We start from the raw sequence: 14,346 nt of genomic DNA, 5'->3' as shown, positions 1-14,346 counted from the left end.
TTTATAGTTTGATGGACTTTCTCTCTTTTGTGCAGTTGAGAAAATAAAAGGACTTTCTCTCTCTTCTCTCTCTAGATCTTTTAGAGAGAGGAAGTTTCTGATGCTCAAACTTGGCTCCGACAATAGCCAGCTTTTTTAGTGGTGTTGGTTGGCTTCCTTCTGGCGTCGTTAGCTCCTTTAGCAACGTCGGCTAGCTTTTCTCCGACATCGGTGGTTTCTTTAGCACCGTTGGTCGGCTTCGTTCTTCAAATTTAGTTTTTGCCTTTCAACCTTGTTCGATTCTATTTTGCTTCGGTTTTAATTGGTTTTGATTTCTCTTTCTCTTCATTTCGATCTAAATTTGTAATTTTTCGATCCTCCCTTCTTTAAGGGGCTTAATTTGTTCTTCAAGCTTATTGAGTTTTCATTTTAAAAGATCAAATTTTTAGTTACGGATTGAAGTTTAATTTAGTGTCTTTTGTTTGATTTTGATGAAATTAGAGCTGTTGTTTGTCTTTCTTGTTGCCGATGCTTGTTGAATCGTTTGGGTTTATGTTGTTTTTCCTTTAAATGGCAGAAGTCGAAGTCGATAGTTTGTGAGCTATTTCTTTCTTGAAGGTTTTAAATTTTACAGTCATTGTCACAGAAGATTTGTCAATTGTCTCATCGGATTTGTAGCTGCTTCCGATTTGGCGTTTACAGCAATTCCGGTGAACTTAAGTTTTTTGTGGTTATGATTCTCCACCTGCGACATTCTGCAACTCATCATTTTCTGTTTCCACGTGTCCTCTTTACCGTGTCTCTAGTGCCATGTGGGCTTTGACTTATTAGCACATTAGCTTTCTCTTCTTCAGAAGGTGGTCTTTGGGCTTTTGTCCGTTTATGGCCTGTTATATGGCTTTGTAAAATATGGCTTGTTAAAAGGCTTTGTAATATAAATAATAAAACAGTTGTGACAAAAAAAAAAAAATATATAGTTTGATGGTGATTGGTGAACTTCTTTTTTTTCCAAGATTGCAGTAAACGTCGTCTTTAGCTCCAAAAACAACCTTTGTCTTGTTCAGCTAATGGCGATTTTTGAATGGCGGCACAGAAGACGGCCATTCGACGGCGGAGGAACTCGTCGCCGTCGTTTCTTCAGCCCATTGTATTCGAGAAATTTCAAGAGAACGATTCTCTTCGCTGTGATTTTCTTAGCTATCTTCCCTCCTCTCTACTTCCATTTCAAGCTCCGACGAATTCGTCAGATTGTCGCGCAAAAGTGCGATTGGCTTCACCATCCTCCACTTGTCTGTGCTCACGGCGGCGATTCCACCCTCGCTTTCCCAAACACTGTACGTACACTCTCGATCTCTTCTTCTTCACACTCTTGCTACTAACCTTTTTAAACCTTAATCTCTTGGACTCTTCTCAATCGTAGATGGACGCTTACAGTTTCGCTATACGTTCTCGAGTTGATTGCATTGAAGTCGATGTTTCTCGTTCCTCCGATGGTGTTTTATTCGCTCTTCACAACAGGTTACAGACTCTGATCCTTGTTGTATCATCTTCTTCTAATGTTTCTGTGTTTGGATTCTCATCGGTGTTCTTCTTATTCATCTTCTGATCACACGCACAGTCAGGGATCTGCAGCGTATTGCTCGTAACTCTTCTGTTCAAGTTGGAGATCTGAGTATGAAACAGGTCTCATCTCTCCCTCTCTCTCTTTACCAGCTTTTGGGATATGCTTTTTTGCATCCATTTTTCATAAACCTTTTGATGATCTTTTTGCAGATCAAGGAACTCGATGTCTCGGAGATTGTTAAAGGAACCTTGGGAAGTAGTAGGATTCCTACTCTTGAAGAGGCTTTAGCGGTAATGCCTGTTTTTTTAATTACTATCTTGTCATTGCTTTGCTTTGTAATTTCTGCTTAGTAACAAGTGGCTGAAGCTAGTTTTGATCTTGAATCATCTAGTTGATATCGAATTCAGTCCGGAAAGTGATCCTTGATGCCAAAGTTGGACCGCCAATGTATGAAAAGGGGTTAGCACAAGACATCCTTTCTATTGTAAGTACTATGTTTTTGTTAGCTCTTGTACTTGTAAAGCTTTAGTACAATGTGCTCGAGATTTATAAACATGTTTTGATTCCTTAATAGCGTTGCTTAATCATTTATTTCCTGGTATCTTTGTACACAAAGCTAGAACAGCTTACTATAGATACTTGAAAAAACAAGAGTATGGATAAATTGTTGATGTTTCAATGGTGGTATTTCTGGCTTTGCTCACATGAATCGCCAATCCTCTGTTGTTAGATTGAGAGAGCGCAGTGCAATAATTGCATCGTATGGGCCAAAAGCGACACTTTGGCTAGGGACATAATTAGACGAGCACCAGATACTATGGTAAACAGAAATGGATTGTCTTGTGAGGATCAGATAGAGAAGTTTCTTGCTCATTTCCTAGTGATTTTGGCAGGTGGGATACATTGTGATGGTAGATCCTTTGACTGGGGCGAGAAACAGCCTGCTGAGAATGAAGGGAGCTAGGGTTGTGGGAGTTTATCATCCCTTGATCGATGAAGAATTAGTTAGAGTTGTCCGTCGGTAAGCAATCGATTTCAATGTTTTCAAATAAAAACACACCTGCTCATGTGTTTACAACCTTGCTCGATCTGATCAACAGGAGAAACAAAGAGGTGTATGCATGGACTGTGGATGATGCTGATCCCATGAAAAGGATGCTTCACTTAGGTGTGGATGCTGTTGTGACGAGCGATCCATCTATGTTTCAGGGTCTCATGGAAGATCTTAGAACTGAGTGTCTTGAAGAAGGTTTTTCAATACGGACGTGAGAATTTCTTTTTCGAGCATTCTTAATGACTGTAATACCAACTCAGAAGTTTTTGGCAAAGATCTTTCTTTATGTTGTTTTGCTGATCCACAAGTTTTTGACAACTACACACTACGACGCCTTGATACACAGTAAGACGAGTCTTTCTCAAGAAAAGCAAAGTATGGCCGGTTCTTGATGAAGCCATTGCTTCTATCGATACAGCTACTGATAATCTGATCCAGGAGACTCTGAGGCAACACTTTTCGGACTGCACAGTGAAAACAATCTCACACAGATATCTTCTTTTATACATAACGATATGAGCCTGCTCCTAGAACAAGGTCTAATACACTTGTATTTAAGTTTAAATAATCAGATGACTGATATTAAGTCTGTTTATATAATATGGATAGAGAACGATATGATAAGGTGATTGAAGCATGTTCTTTGAGTAAAGATCTGGAGATACTTTCATTCGGTGATCAGACCGTCATTGGAGAACGCGGCATCAATTTGAGTGGTGGACAAAAGCAAAGAATACATATTGCACGCGCTCTCTACCAAGATGCGGACATCTATCTGTTTGATGATCCTTTTAGTGCTGTCGATGCACACACAGGGTCACATCTCTTTAAGGTACAATCTTCTTACTTAGCCATTAGTGTGATTGTGATTTCTCCTTCCGTAAACAATCATGTATCAAATTTATTTTCATTCTCATACTTTTTTCAGGAAGCTCTACGAGGGCTTTTATGTTCTAAATCGGTTATATATGTAACCCATCAAGTTGAGTTCTTACCTTCTGCTGATCTTACACTGGTATGTGAATAGTTCACTGTCTTTTATCATTTTCTACAGCACTGAGAATATGAAATCATCCATAACCGATTTTCTTATGCCTCAGGTCATGAAAGATGGGAGAATCAGCCAAGCTGGAAAATATAATGATATCCTCATCTCTGGAACAGATTTCAGGGAGCTTATAGGTGCGCATCAAGAGTCTCTGGCAGTAGTTGGGTCGGCTGATGCCAGTTCTGTTTCTGAAAACTCAGCTTTAGACGAAGAAAATGGTGTTGTGAGAGATGATATTGGTTTCGACGGGAAACAAGAAAGTCAAGATCTGAAGAACGATAAATTAGATTCTGGGGAGCCCCAAAGACAATTTGTTCAAGAGGAAGAGAGGGCGAAAGGTAGCGTCGCTTTGGATGTATACTGGAAATATATCACACTGGCATACGGAGGAGCTCTTGTGCCTTTCATATTGTTGGGGCAAATTCTCTTTCAGCTTCTACAGATTGGAAGTAACTACTGGATGGCTTGGGCTACTCCTATTTCTGAGGATGTGCAAGCTCCTGTGAAACTTTCTACGTTAATGGTTGTGTATGTTGCTTTGGCATTTGGAAGTTCCCTCTGCATTCTTGTTAGAGCCACGCTTCTTGTCACGGCTGGTTACAAGACTGCTACTGAACTGTTTCATAAAATGCATCACTGCATTTTCCGTTCTCCAATGTCTTTTAAAATTGCAAAAACTTGTTCAAAAACTTGTATATATTCATCATAACTATATCCAAATATGTATTATATTGACAGAAAGAAAGAAAACAAGAGAAAATAAAACATAAAAATAATCCATAATGTCAAATAAAGAAATTACAATATACTTAAAATAAATAAATATCTAAACATCTTTTTTTTAAAAATATTCTTTTTAACTTACATATAATATTGTTAAAAATTGAAAGTATAATTAACAACATCAAAGCATCAAATTTGAAGGAGAAATCATTGTTGGCAAATACGAAATCGTTCTTTGTCTAAAAAAAGAAACTTGATCTTGACGATTTCTGATATTTGAAAAATAGGCAGCCGCTAGACCAAGCATCCAAAACTTTTCATGTAATTGGTTGGTTCTTATAACGTCAATCTTAATAGAATATATTTTCTCCCATTTTTCGGTAGGATATTCTTGGTGTAAACTCCAAACGACCAAATTTGAACTTTCTAGCACATCCGATAGGCACAAACGTTCATTCAGATTCCACATTTCTATATTAGTAGCATATTTGGTGTCACACTCTGGTAATAATATCCATCGAAATTCTTCAGTGTGAAGATCGATAGCTAATAGCTGGTAAGATGTTTGACTAAGCTTCTTTAATGTCAACCAAAAGAGGGATCCGTTGGCGTAGACTGATGTTTGCTCATCGCAGAAGATACAATGATGTATGTCATAAAACCCTACGTCTCTTTGCTCACCATTATCAAGGGATAGGACCTTGGCCTTGAACTCATGATCATGTATTTCATATCTTGTATATATCAAAACCACCTTATAAGATTTTTTAACAATATCTTTGCCAAATCCAGCAAGAGACGGCATTCTCTTCACTAATCCACCTTGACGAAAAATTTTTTTTTGATAAATAGGTATATAACATATTACTATGTGAAAGTTAAAATTCAACTCTATAATCAACCATAGAACAAGAAAGTTGACAAACCAGATATGTCATAATCCAATACTGATTGAGAAAGTTGTCTCCATGGTTTATTGGCCATTGCGGGGGTTAAGTAACTAAGAGTAAATGGCCATTGCATAAATTCGGGAGAAAGTTTCATGTGTTCTTTAGTCGTCGGATTGATCAAGTAAATGGACCTGAAATCGTCATGGATCCGAAGCAAGACCAATCCATCACAAGACCCCAATACTTGAATAGTTTTATTTTGAGATTCGTCGACTGGATCACCAGAAAAAGTGTAGTAACTAGAAGAAGAAAGACAAGTTTTTCTGTTGTTTTGATCATCTCTAGAAAAAGTCTCCAAAAGAAAAGTTATTGAGTTTGAATATTCTTCAACAAAATTCGCTGTAAAGTGTTGACTAATATGAAGAAATTTCATATTAGGGGTTGGTAAGCCTGTACGAATGAGTCGTTTGTGGGAAAAGTAGGTTGATTCGATCATCGATGTCCATTTTTTTGATAAGACTTTGAATCTAGCCAGTGATTTTATTGGAAGATGGTGAAAGATCCCTTCAGCTATATCATCTGGTATAAATATTGTCTTGGGATTATTATGTTTATCATTCTCCATTCTTTTCCTACGATGATGATTCTTGGAGTAGATTTGTGTATCTCTATATATAAAGAAAATAATGATCTAATGTTGGATTTTTAACTTTAGATTTAACATTAACTGTGGCGAAAAATATATAACACTATTAATTTATATTAGAATAATAAAGAGCAAATAAATAAACATGTATTTGTTTATGCTATAAATAATAAATGTTGATTAATATATGTTTATATTATTCCTAAAAATAATGAAAATAAATTAAGACAATTTATGATTAAATATGCTTTCATTTAATTTTCTTTAGCAATTAATCCCTTAGAATTAATTCTTTGATAGATTTTAAAATTTCATCTACAAATTCTTGAAAAAGGTTTGGTATCTACTTTTTTAATCCTAATTAACTAGATTAGAACATGTCCGATGTGCAATAGACCGTGGTATATAACGATGCATGTATCATCCATTCTTTAACAATTAATCACCTTCAACAATGCAACACTCTAAAGTCTTAACACTCTAAAAAAGATTTAACACTAATAATTTAGTTTACAATTATGAATTAGAAATAATAAATATGTATAATAGGCTATAAATATATATAATATAATCTTACAATAATTTAAAATATAGAAATGAAAATCTTACAATAAATCTTACAATTTGAATACTGTAAAATGATTGTAACATTGATCTAATAACATATTGATAATGTGAAATTGCCGAGCTTTTTTTCTTCTGCAGACCGAGGGATAGAGAGGAGATGGAGAGGCTTCAGGAGAGAAGGGTGACATCAATACGCAGCGTTTTGAAAGAACCTAGGAATTAAATTTACATTTAACCAAATCAATGTAATAAAACCATTGGTCCGGTCTGACCAATTTACCGCTCCCTAACTAAACCGACTACGTACCGTTTTGAAATCCTTCCCTAATCAGAATCTTGAGATTACAGAGAGAGCAGCAAACGTCGTCGTTTTAGGTCTTATCTAATTAACCTAATCATATATATGAAAGTTGGTCAACTCTCTCCCACAATTTGACACATCAGCACATGAGAGCTTGGCACCTAGACTTCATAAAATAAATAATACATAATTAGTAATTAATTCAACATAATAACTAAAATAGGAGGATATAATTAATCAGAACTTGAACCATCACTCTTTCTACATTTTTTAATTCAATATATTCTCTTTAATTTTGAGATCCAAACATGTTACACATACTAAATTTTAACCCGCGGTATACCGAGGGAACAATTTATTTTTTAAATTTAGTATATATAAAAGTTTATAAATTGTATCTATCTATAAAATAATTTTATTTTATAGTTTACAAATGTTATTAAGTAACGTCCTGCCAAACCCGTCCTCTAAAAAAAAAACCATTTATTTTATTAATGTTGATCTTATTTATGATATGTTTATGAATCATTGTCTAAATATTTTGTAATTTTGTAGTAATTAAATGCTATCAGATTATATCTCTGCGCTTTGATGATTATAATCGAATTGTTATAGTTATGGAGAGAAGCAATATCAAAAATGATAATTTTGTAGTAATTAAATGATATTAAATATGTTGGAAGTAATATTTTAGTAAATAATCGTGTAGTTAATGTGGAGAGATTTTGGGAAGATTGTTAAATGTCAAATATTTAATTCGAAGATTTTCTTTTTAATTATCAAAAACAAACATTAAAATCCAGTGGCAACTATTGTAAATAAGTCCAACTACAGGATTTATTTCACAAAATGGCTGCAAAAATGTATATATAGATTCCTTGCCTAAAAATTAGACGATTATTATGAAAGAAACTAAATGAATATGCAAATTAAATATATCTAAGCTTTTTGAGATTTATGCTAAGAAAACAAGTAATTTGAAAGATGTTTAAGGAGCTATCCTTATAACTAATACAAATTATGACAAGAATTTAACTAAATTTTTCAAGAACATCAAGTTGAATATGATTATATTGGATATGCAGAGACATGGTTAATAAAGACATGTTATATTTTTAATGTAAGAATTAAATTTTCTAAAATTTCACCGTCTCACAAACTAAATATATAACTAAAAGAACAAGGATATATAAATTAAAAAAACAACGGAGAATCTAGAACAACAATAAAAAACAATTCAAGCACTTTCGTTTTCAGATGAACTAATATAGTTGGACTTTTTGAAAACAATTACAAATCATATTTATGTTTAAAAAAACAGATGCATTCAACTTTACTTTATATGAACATACATTATATAAAACAATTAGTAAATAGTAATACATAAATCCGTAGTGAAGATTAAATAAATAAAAAGTCTAATTAAAGGAAGCGGGACGATGATACAAACCGAAGTGAAGATTAGTGACCCTGGATGGGCCTTCGTGGGCTTCTATTTGGGTTTAGTGTTTAAAGCCCATTTCCTCTTTATTGTCGTGTACTTAAGCTTTTCTTCTTCTCTGTAAACGAGTATCAAAAAGATCAATCAAAATCAACAATCATCTTCTTCTGATTTCTCACCTCTTTCTTCTACTTCTCATCATAATTCTGTTAGTTCTTTGATAAGCCCATTTCGTGCCTATCAGACGACAACTAAACCCTACACGCTTACATAAAAACGCGACCTTTGAGAATTTTGTCCGGCGACAGAAATGGCGGGGTTAGGGTTACGGCTAAAGGCGGCAAAATGGACGTTGAGGAGCGGATCAGGTGCTGTATCGAGAGAATGGTCGTCGGAGATGGGGAAAGGTGTTCGTCGATTCTCTACTGAAACAGAGAACGATGTTCCAACTTCAGGAATCAGTAGACCACTCGCTGAGATTCTCAAGGAGCTTAACAAAAAGGTTCCAGATTCAGTCATCCGAACTCGAGTTGAAGATGGGTGCTCCATCAAATACATCCCTTGGTAATCTCTTTCCTCAGGGTTTAGGGTTCTTTAATTGGGGTTTTTGGGTCAATACTTATACTCTTTTCTTGTGTTGATTCTCAGGCACATTGTGAATCGGATCATGAATATGCATGCTCCAGGTTTGCTAAACCCTCTCTTGTTCTTCTGGGGTTCGTTGTTGGGTTTTGGTTTTGACATTTTGGTGTATTATTCTCTGTTTTCAGAATGGTCAGGAGAAGTTCGAAGTGTCACTTACTCTCCTGATGGCAACACTGTTACTGTGGCTTATCGTGTGACTCTCTACGGCACTGATGCTGAGGTCTTTCCCTTCCTCTTGTTTCAGTGTTATGGTTTGATTTGGTTAGCCTTTAGCTCAAGTCGTCTCCTGGTAGAGTTCTTTGCCTTCTTGCCTCAGAAGCTGCAAATATAGAAACCTAGTTGTTTTCTTTTGGGTTGTGTCCATTTTGAATTGTATGATGAAACCCGTCAAGGAATACAGCTTAGAGAGTGTATGTTTATCAACTCTGGAGAAACACCAACTCTGGGTTATAGATTCTGTTATCAGTACTTACAAACCTTAGAGATGATATCACTTGTGAATAGGGAGGTTTGACCTGTTTTCGTTAGTAAATATGCTAGTGGTTTGCTTCCTTGCATACTTTCTTGAGCATATTATGTTTTCATTGTTTTGCTTGTAACTTGTACGCTGAAATCATTTGCTAATAATCATTTTTTTGGTGTTGTCAAGATATTTAGGGAATCAACAGGTACCACATCTGTAGATGACAAAGGCTATGGTGATGCTGTGCAAAAGGCGGAAGCAATGGCATTTCGCCGTGCGTGTGCAAGATTTGGATTAGGGCTTCATCTTTATCACGAGGATGCTTTGTAAAGGGTAATCTTTCTTTAACCATGGGAAAGTATATTATTTTGGTGTTCCCACTGCCTAGTAGTAGTAGTCTTTGAAGGTAAAACTCAGGGAAGCTTAAGTTTTTGGTATCTTAGATATGTATCAGCTGATATTGATCGCTTTATGATTTGAAATCGGTTAATGAAATGACCTTCAGAGGACTCTTTGTTGCATTTCTGTAACTTAACTTGAGGTTGCAACTTTAACCAGTAAAAGTTATCTGTTTGTGGCAATTCGCATCTGCACTCTCTGTTCACTCCTTGTAGAAATTCCCATGAAATTATCCAAGACACACAGGCTGAGAAAATACCTAGACTAAATAAGGATAATAGTAGCAAAAGACATAAGAATTATACATAAGGAGCCAATATGTTATCTTTCAGAAAGTCTTTTTGTATTTCTTGATCTCGAACATGATTGATTGATAGTTGACAATATCCCTGTTGAGAGCAGATCCACCATCTATCTTCTTGATACAGTCTTCGAGTCTTGTGTAATAAAGCAAAAGTTGTGTCATTCCAGCTATCAAAATATCCATACCACACAAGAAGTTACTAAAGCAAGTTATGATATCTTTGTGCATCAATTCTATCGCTGTCTTCCATCTGCTTCCAAAGTCCTTCACCAGCGGCTCTACTTCAGCAACTGTGATGGACCTCTCTAAATTTGGACTTGAATCCTCATCTGCTAAGTACAATTCGGTGGTTATTCGACTTAACAAACAATGAGTGCGCGAAGACAAGAAAGAAAGAAGGTGCTTACTGGCTCGGCTTTTAACAAATTTGATCATATCACTGAAATGCTCCACCAGCAATTCTTCCTGCGAAATTACAAGAAATTAAACAAAACAATAATGGAAACATAATACACCAAATCTTACTATCTTTTTATGCTCTTTGTAGCTTGTATACTTGATCAAACAGAAATCAGCAAATTATAAAGGCAATCAAACTGAAACATTGTCCCTTACCGCAAATAAGGAAGTGTTGCTCTTTAGTAATTCCTCAAAATGCATTTGAATTTTCCCACCCTCTGGTTCAGCTTCCTAGAATAGATGAAGATTGATCAAAACAGATTAATATATTTCTGGTAAGGAAAGAAACCCAAGAAACAATAGATATGAGTTAAGATTTGTAGATAATTCGCATAGGCTGACTTCTTAGTGGTCTACATGGGTGCACTTAAACATGAGAGAGCCAAGGGTTCTTCTACTCACCTTCAGCACAGCAATGGTCATATCATAGTTGTTAATGAGAAACACCATCTGTTGCTTTGGCCTTGGGAACAACTTTGCAAGCTTAAGAATCAAGCTGTCTACTGCCATTCTTAAACGCTCCAAATTTATATCAAGCTGCAAAGTTTCATAGACAAATGTCAAGAGCTTTGGGTGAGAAGCTCCAAATAACACATATCGTTAGGGACAGAGAGAATACTTATAACGAACCTGCCCATCTCCATATTCAACATTCAGGTGAATAAACGAAGCCGTGAATTCAGCATAACGTCTCATGATATAGTGAGGATGCACATCATCTTCCCATATTGTATTTATGTTTGCATTTCGCAGACTGCCGATGTGCAAGTCAAACACCGTCTTAAAACGAGGCCACAAAGAAATATTAACCTGCTCAATTTGCAAAAGATTCATTAAGGAAATCAACCAAGCGGCATCTATGAGCTCATATCTAAAATCTATGCAAGACATTCAAAGTTATACCAGGTAGAAAACATAAGTTGGCACAACTGCAAGTAATATACATTAAGAGTATATCACACAGACTAAAAGAGAGACAAGGAGTTACTAACCTTGTCCAGATATGAATCCAGGCATGGAATCCTCCGGCGAGACATGATAAGCTGTGAAAAAGTGGCATTATTGAGAAATGCTTGATACACATAGTTGAGATATAAACAATCATCACACTCAAACTAATAATTGGGTTACCTGGTGGTGGTGTATAATGCGAATCATAAGCAGCAAACCGATAGCATCATAACAGCTTGAGAGGACGGAATCCAAGTGCTCATAGATAACAGAGAATGGGCCTGTGTCATGGAGAATTCAGAATTTATCCAAGAAAAAATTGCGTAAGACAATATTTCTTACACACTACTCAAGTACCATATAAAAATTTGTAACAACTATTCTGACTACAAAGTTTGGTATAGAAAAAGGAGGAAAGATTAAAACTTACCCGCAAATATTTCATAAAATATAGACTGTTCACCAAAGAAATCTTCACAAAAGATATACCTGTCAAAATGAAAACAAATGACGTTAACAAGGGGGTGGGTGGTGAGAAACAATAACACAAATAGAAAAGAGGAAAGATCAACAGAACTCAGAAGTAGCTGTATCCATAAGTAGCTTGTGCAAGCTCCTGAAGAGCACTTCATAAGGATACTTGAGAGAGCTGGCTTCGGCTATGTGCGGGATCAAAGCAGGTTGATCAATTTCCTACATCATACATAGTGAAACTTAAGTCTTTTAACAAACTCTTGCGATATAATACCTCCAAGTCAACGATAAGAAATACAGGAAAATATCAAGTGAACGTGGAACTAACGAATTCGCCAAATCATGCTCAATGGTCTGAAAAAATATAATCACTGGATAAATGATGAATACCTTTATAATTTGTATCCTCTCACCCAAAGCAAAAACGGCACAACGGTTCTTTAGTGGCTCCTTAGATCTTGAGAAGAGGCCAGTGCTTCTAGTGTCCACACCAATCAAGTCGTTTGATGTGGCTATATCTAACTGTAGTTTCTCAAATGCTTGAATATAAGACTGAAAATGTGCACTTAGCACCTGAAACCAGATCTCACATTATATTAGGTGTAACATTAACAACTGAAAGCCTAACCCATAACATAAAGCTTGTTCAATCTAACCTGCATACATCATCTAATCATTATAGCTCTAGTGAGAATACAAGAAAAGAAGAAGTACCTTGTTCATGGTATCTATGTATGCAGCGCGGACATCCATAAACACTTCTTTTCCATGTTCTTTGAGGAAGGAGATAATATACCTATGATCAAAATGTAATTTGGTAAATGAAGTACGTAAAAAAACCAAAGTAAAAGGGTGCATGACTCACTTGTACTTTAAAAACACACTCTGTTGAAGAATCTGAATGTTTGTTTTGGGTTTCCTCAGGGCTATAAGCTTCTGAACAATAAAATCATAAACCTGCAAAACGGAAATAAATGAGAATTGCTCCCTCGACGTGCATGCCCTTGGAAGCATTGGAACAGAACAAACAAAGACATAATTGTTACGAATCAAGTAACAGAGAAAGTAGATTAACAACCTTGGAAATAGCTTTTTGCCGGAGCTTTTCAAGCTCAGGCTCTACATCTTTTAATGCTTTGGAACTTTTAACTGCTTGATCTGTTTCTACAAATTTCAGCTTCTTGCTCAGAATTCCAAGTGTTTTGATATACTCTTCATTCACCTGAATACAGAAAATAGCAAGACTATCAGATTAGAAATAAAAATCCTACCAAAGCAACAATTACATAGAAAGAGGGAATTTGAAAAGATACCTCTCCATCAACAATTACATGAATCATCTTTGGTGGTACTATAAAGTCTTCGACAAATTTTGCTAGCTTTGATTCAGTCACCTGTTCATATAGGAGAGCTTGTTTTGATGAGTAACACACATAAGAAAATACCACCGAGGTTGAAGGAGAAAGAGATAATACTAATAGTGGTTTCTGATATGACTATATACCCTTCGATTTTTCAGTCTCAAACCCATGTCCATTGAATTTTCTTGAAGAATCTTTATGTCTGAACTTATAGAACCAATCTCTTCCTGAAAGAAACGAAGAAGCAAAGTGCGCATTCAGATTAAGGAGAAAGAATCACAAACTATATAAATTGTCAAATACCTGAAATCCACTGAGAAGAGTTTCCATTTGTGACAAGATGCAGTTACAGTCACGAATCTGATCGTGAAGTGAGACTAGTTTATCACTTTCTTTTATGTAATCCTGAGTATTAATGGAGGGTAGAAACATTAGTAAATTACGATATTAAACTTGTACAAGGAACAAAATACGTTACATGAAAAGTAGAAAACAACGAGTGCCACAATGTATCACAGGTAAGAGAATAGCAACCTCAACTGAATCCAATTCAACCTTCCGTAGATTGTTTTCAACACCTTTGGCATATTCTCTAAGTTTGTCACCACTGGACAGTATATTGGCAACAACCTGAACTTTCACAAGAAAAATAGCCTTGGATCAAAACTTCTATCCATGTACAGAGTAAGTCAAAACGGAGTAGATATGATACTGGAAAAAACTTTGTTCACTTTCAGTTTTTTTTTCTCACCTCGTCACTTTCACATTCTTCAAGTTCTTGTTGAAGCCCTTCCAATGATATATCCTCACTGCCCAACAAAAAGAGTAATGTCGATTTTATGAATGAGACAGAACCAAAGGAGAGCATTCTAAATCAGAACAATAAAGAGAAGCAGAAACTTATGTCAAACTCGAATTAAGGTAAACAGAAAAGACATGAGAATGTTACCTTCTTGAATCCTCTTCAAAAGCCAAGTCTCCAAAGAATGCTCCTAATTCAGATTCATGTTTCTCAAGATTACTGAAGTCGTCCATAGCTTGGCCCTATGTTTTTAGATAGACACAAACTTCGATAAG

At 35.6% G+C, this 14,346-nt stretch overlaps 5 protein-coding genes and 1 long non-coding RNA gene across 9 annotated transcripts; 3 read left to right on the top strand and 3 right to left on the bottom strand.

Annotated features, from left to right (window-relative positions):
- The first annotated feature begins 3 nt into the window (after positions 1-3).
- Positions 4-3,198, top strand: GDPD4 (PLC-like phosphodiesterases superfamily protein). Its single transcript, NM_105803.5, has 8 exons — positions 4-1,313; positions 1,400-1,497; positions 1,602-1,662; positions 1,753-1,833; positions 1,935-2,027; positions 2,274-2,363; positions 2,437-2,564; positions 2,644-3,198. The coding sequence occupies exons 1-8, from the start codon at positions 1,047-1,049 to the stop codon at positions 2,810-2,812; spliced, it is 987 nt and encodes a 328-aa protein (NP_177290.3). The 5' UTR covers positions 4-1,046; the 3' UTR covers positions 2,813-3,198.
- NAP5 (non-intrinsic ABC protein 5) lies at positions 3,199-4,354 on the top strand (the record flags this gene model as incomplete). Its single annotated transcript, NM_105802.1, has 3 exons — positions 3,199-3,429; positions 3,526-3,612; positions 3,698-4,354. 3 exons carry the CDS (start codon positions 3,199-3,201, stop codon positions 4,352-4,354), a joined length of 975 nt encoding a protein of 324 aa, NP_177289.1.
- A 195-nt stretch (positions 4,355-4,549) lies between these two features.
- On the bottom strand, positions 4,550-5,883 carry AT1G71320 (F-box family protein; the record flags this gene model as incomplete). Its single annotated transcript, NM_105801.1, has 3 exons — positions 4,550-5,181; positions 5,295-5,531; positions 5,574-5,883. 3 exons carry the CDS (start codon positions 5,881-5,883, stop codon positions 4,550-4,552), a joined length of 1,179 nt encoding a protein of 392 aa, NP_177288.1.
- A 2,420-nt stretch (positions 5,884-8,303) lies between these two features.
- On the top strand, positions 8,304-10,623 carry RAD52-1 (cobalt ion binding protein). Of its 3 annotated transcripts, NM_105800.2 has the most exons (5): positions 8,344-8,777; positions 8,862-8,899; positions 8,984-9,078; positions 9,508-9,654; positions 10,123-10,623. In NM_105800.2, the coding sequence occupies exons 1-4, from the start codon at positions 8,524-8,526 to the stop codon at positions 9,649-9,651; spliced, it is 531 nt and encodes a 176-aa protein (NP_177287.1). In that variant the 5' UTR covers positions 8,344-8,523; the 3' UTR covers positions 9,652-9,654; positions 10,123-10,623. The 3 variants fall into 3 exon arrangements, with proteins under 3 accessions (NP_849876.1, NP_974123.1, NP_177287.1); NM_179545.3 differs by lacking the exon at positions 10,123-10,623 and having other exon boundaries at positions 8,304-8,777; positions 9,508-9,902; NM_202394.2 differs by lacking the exon at positions 10,123-10,623 and having other exon boundaries at positions 8,304-8,777; positions 8,984-9,791.
- On the bottom strand, positions 9,194-9,460 carry AT1G09233. The gene has a single exon (NR_139586.1). It is a non-coding gene; the product is annotated as an other RNA (long non-coding RNA).
- On the bottom strand, positions 10,049-14,304 carry AT1G71300 (Vps52 / Sac2 family; the record flags this gene model as incomplete). 2 transcript variants are annotated; one of them, NM_001334495.1, is made up of 19 exons in its annotated part: positions 10,049-10,353; positions 10,432-10,489; positions 10,640-10,714; positions 10,886-11,020; positions 11,114-11,293; positions 11,476-11,526; positions 11,615-11,715; positions 11,865-11,923; positions 12,012-12,127; positions 12,299-12,481; positions 12,623-12,704; positions 12,774-12,865; positions 12,987-13,130; positions 13,222-13,302; positions 13,413-13,496; positions 13,573-13,674; positions 13,786-13,899; positions 14,021-14,078; positions 14,219-14,304. In NM_001334495.1, 19 exons carry the CDS (start codon positions 14,302-14,304, stop codon positions 10,049-10,051), a joined length of 2,106 nt encoding a protein of 701 aa, NP_001320711.1. The 2 variants fall into 2 exon arrangements, with proteins under 2 accessions (NP_001320711.1, NP_001319363.1); NM_001334494.1 differs by having other exon boundaries at positions 10,049-10,489; positions 14,021-14,138.
- Positions 14,305-14,346: the final 42 nt, after the last annotated feature.

This window comes from Arabidopsis thaliana, assembly GCF_000001735.4.
Source record: "Arabidopsis thaliana chromosome 1 sequence".
NCBI classification, from domain to species: Eukaryota; Viridiplantae; Streptophyta; class Magnoliopsida; order Brassicales; family Brassicaceae; genus Arabidopsis; species Arabidopsis thaliana.
The sequence above is the reverse complement of the archived record's forward strand: the minus strand, read 5'-3'. Positions and strand labels throughout refer to the sequence as shown.

What these genes read in the sequence shown, in the direction of transcription:
- GDPD4 (NM_105803.5), top strand. Translation starts at nt 1,047, where the DNA reads ATGGCGATTTTTGAATGGCGGCACAGAAGACGGCCATTCGACGGCGGA. An exon ending in CCCTCGCTTTCCCAAACACT is followed by an intron (nt 1,314 to 1,399) that starts GTACGTACACTC and finishes TCTCAATCGTAG; the next exon opens with ATGGACGCTTACAGTTTCGC. An exon ending in GAGATCTGAGTATGAAACAG is followed by an intron (nt 1,663 to 1,752) that starts GTCTCATCTCTC and finishes ATCTTTTTGCAG; the next exon opens with ATCAAGGAACTCGATGTCTC.
- RAD52-1 (NM_105800.2), top strand. Translation starts at nt 8,524, where the DNA reads ATGGCGGGGTTAGGGTTACGGCTAAAGGCGGCAAAATGGACGTTGAGG. An exon ending in CATGAATATGCATGCTCCAG is followed by an intron (nt 8,900 to 8,983) that starts GTTTGCTAAACC and finishes CTCTGTTTTCAG; the next exon opens with AATGGTCAGGAGAAGTTCGA. An exon ending in TCTACGGCACTGATGCTGAG is followed by an intron (nt 9,079 to 9,507) that starts GTCTTTCCCTTC and finishes GGTGTTGTCAAG; the next exon opens with ATATTTAGGGAATCAACAGG.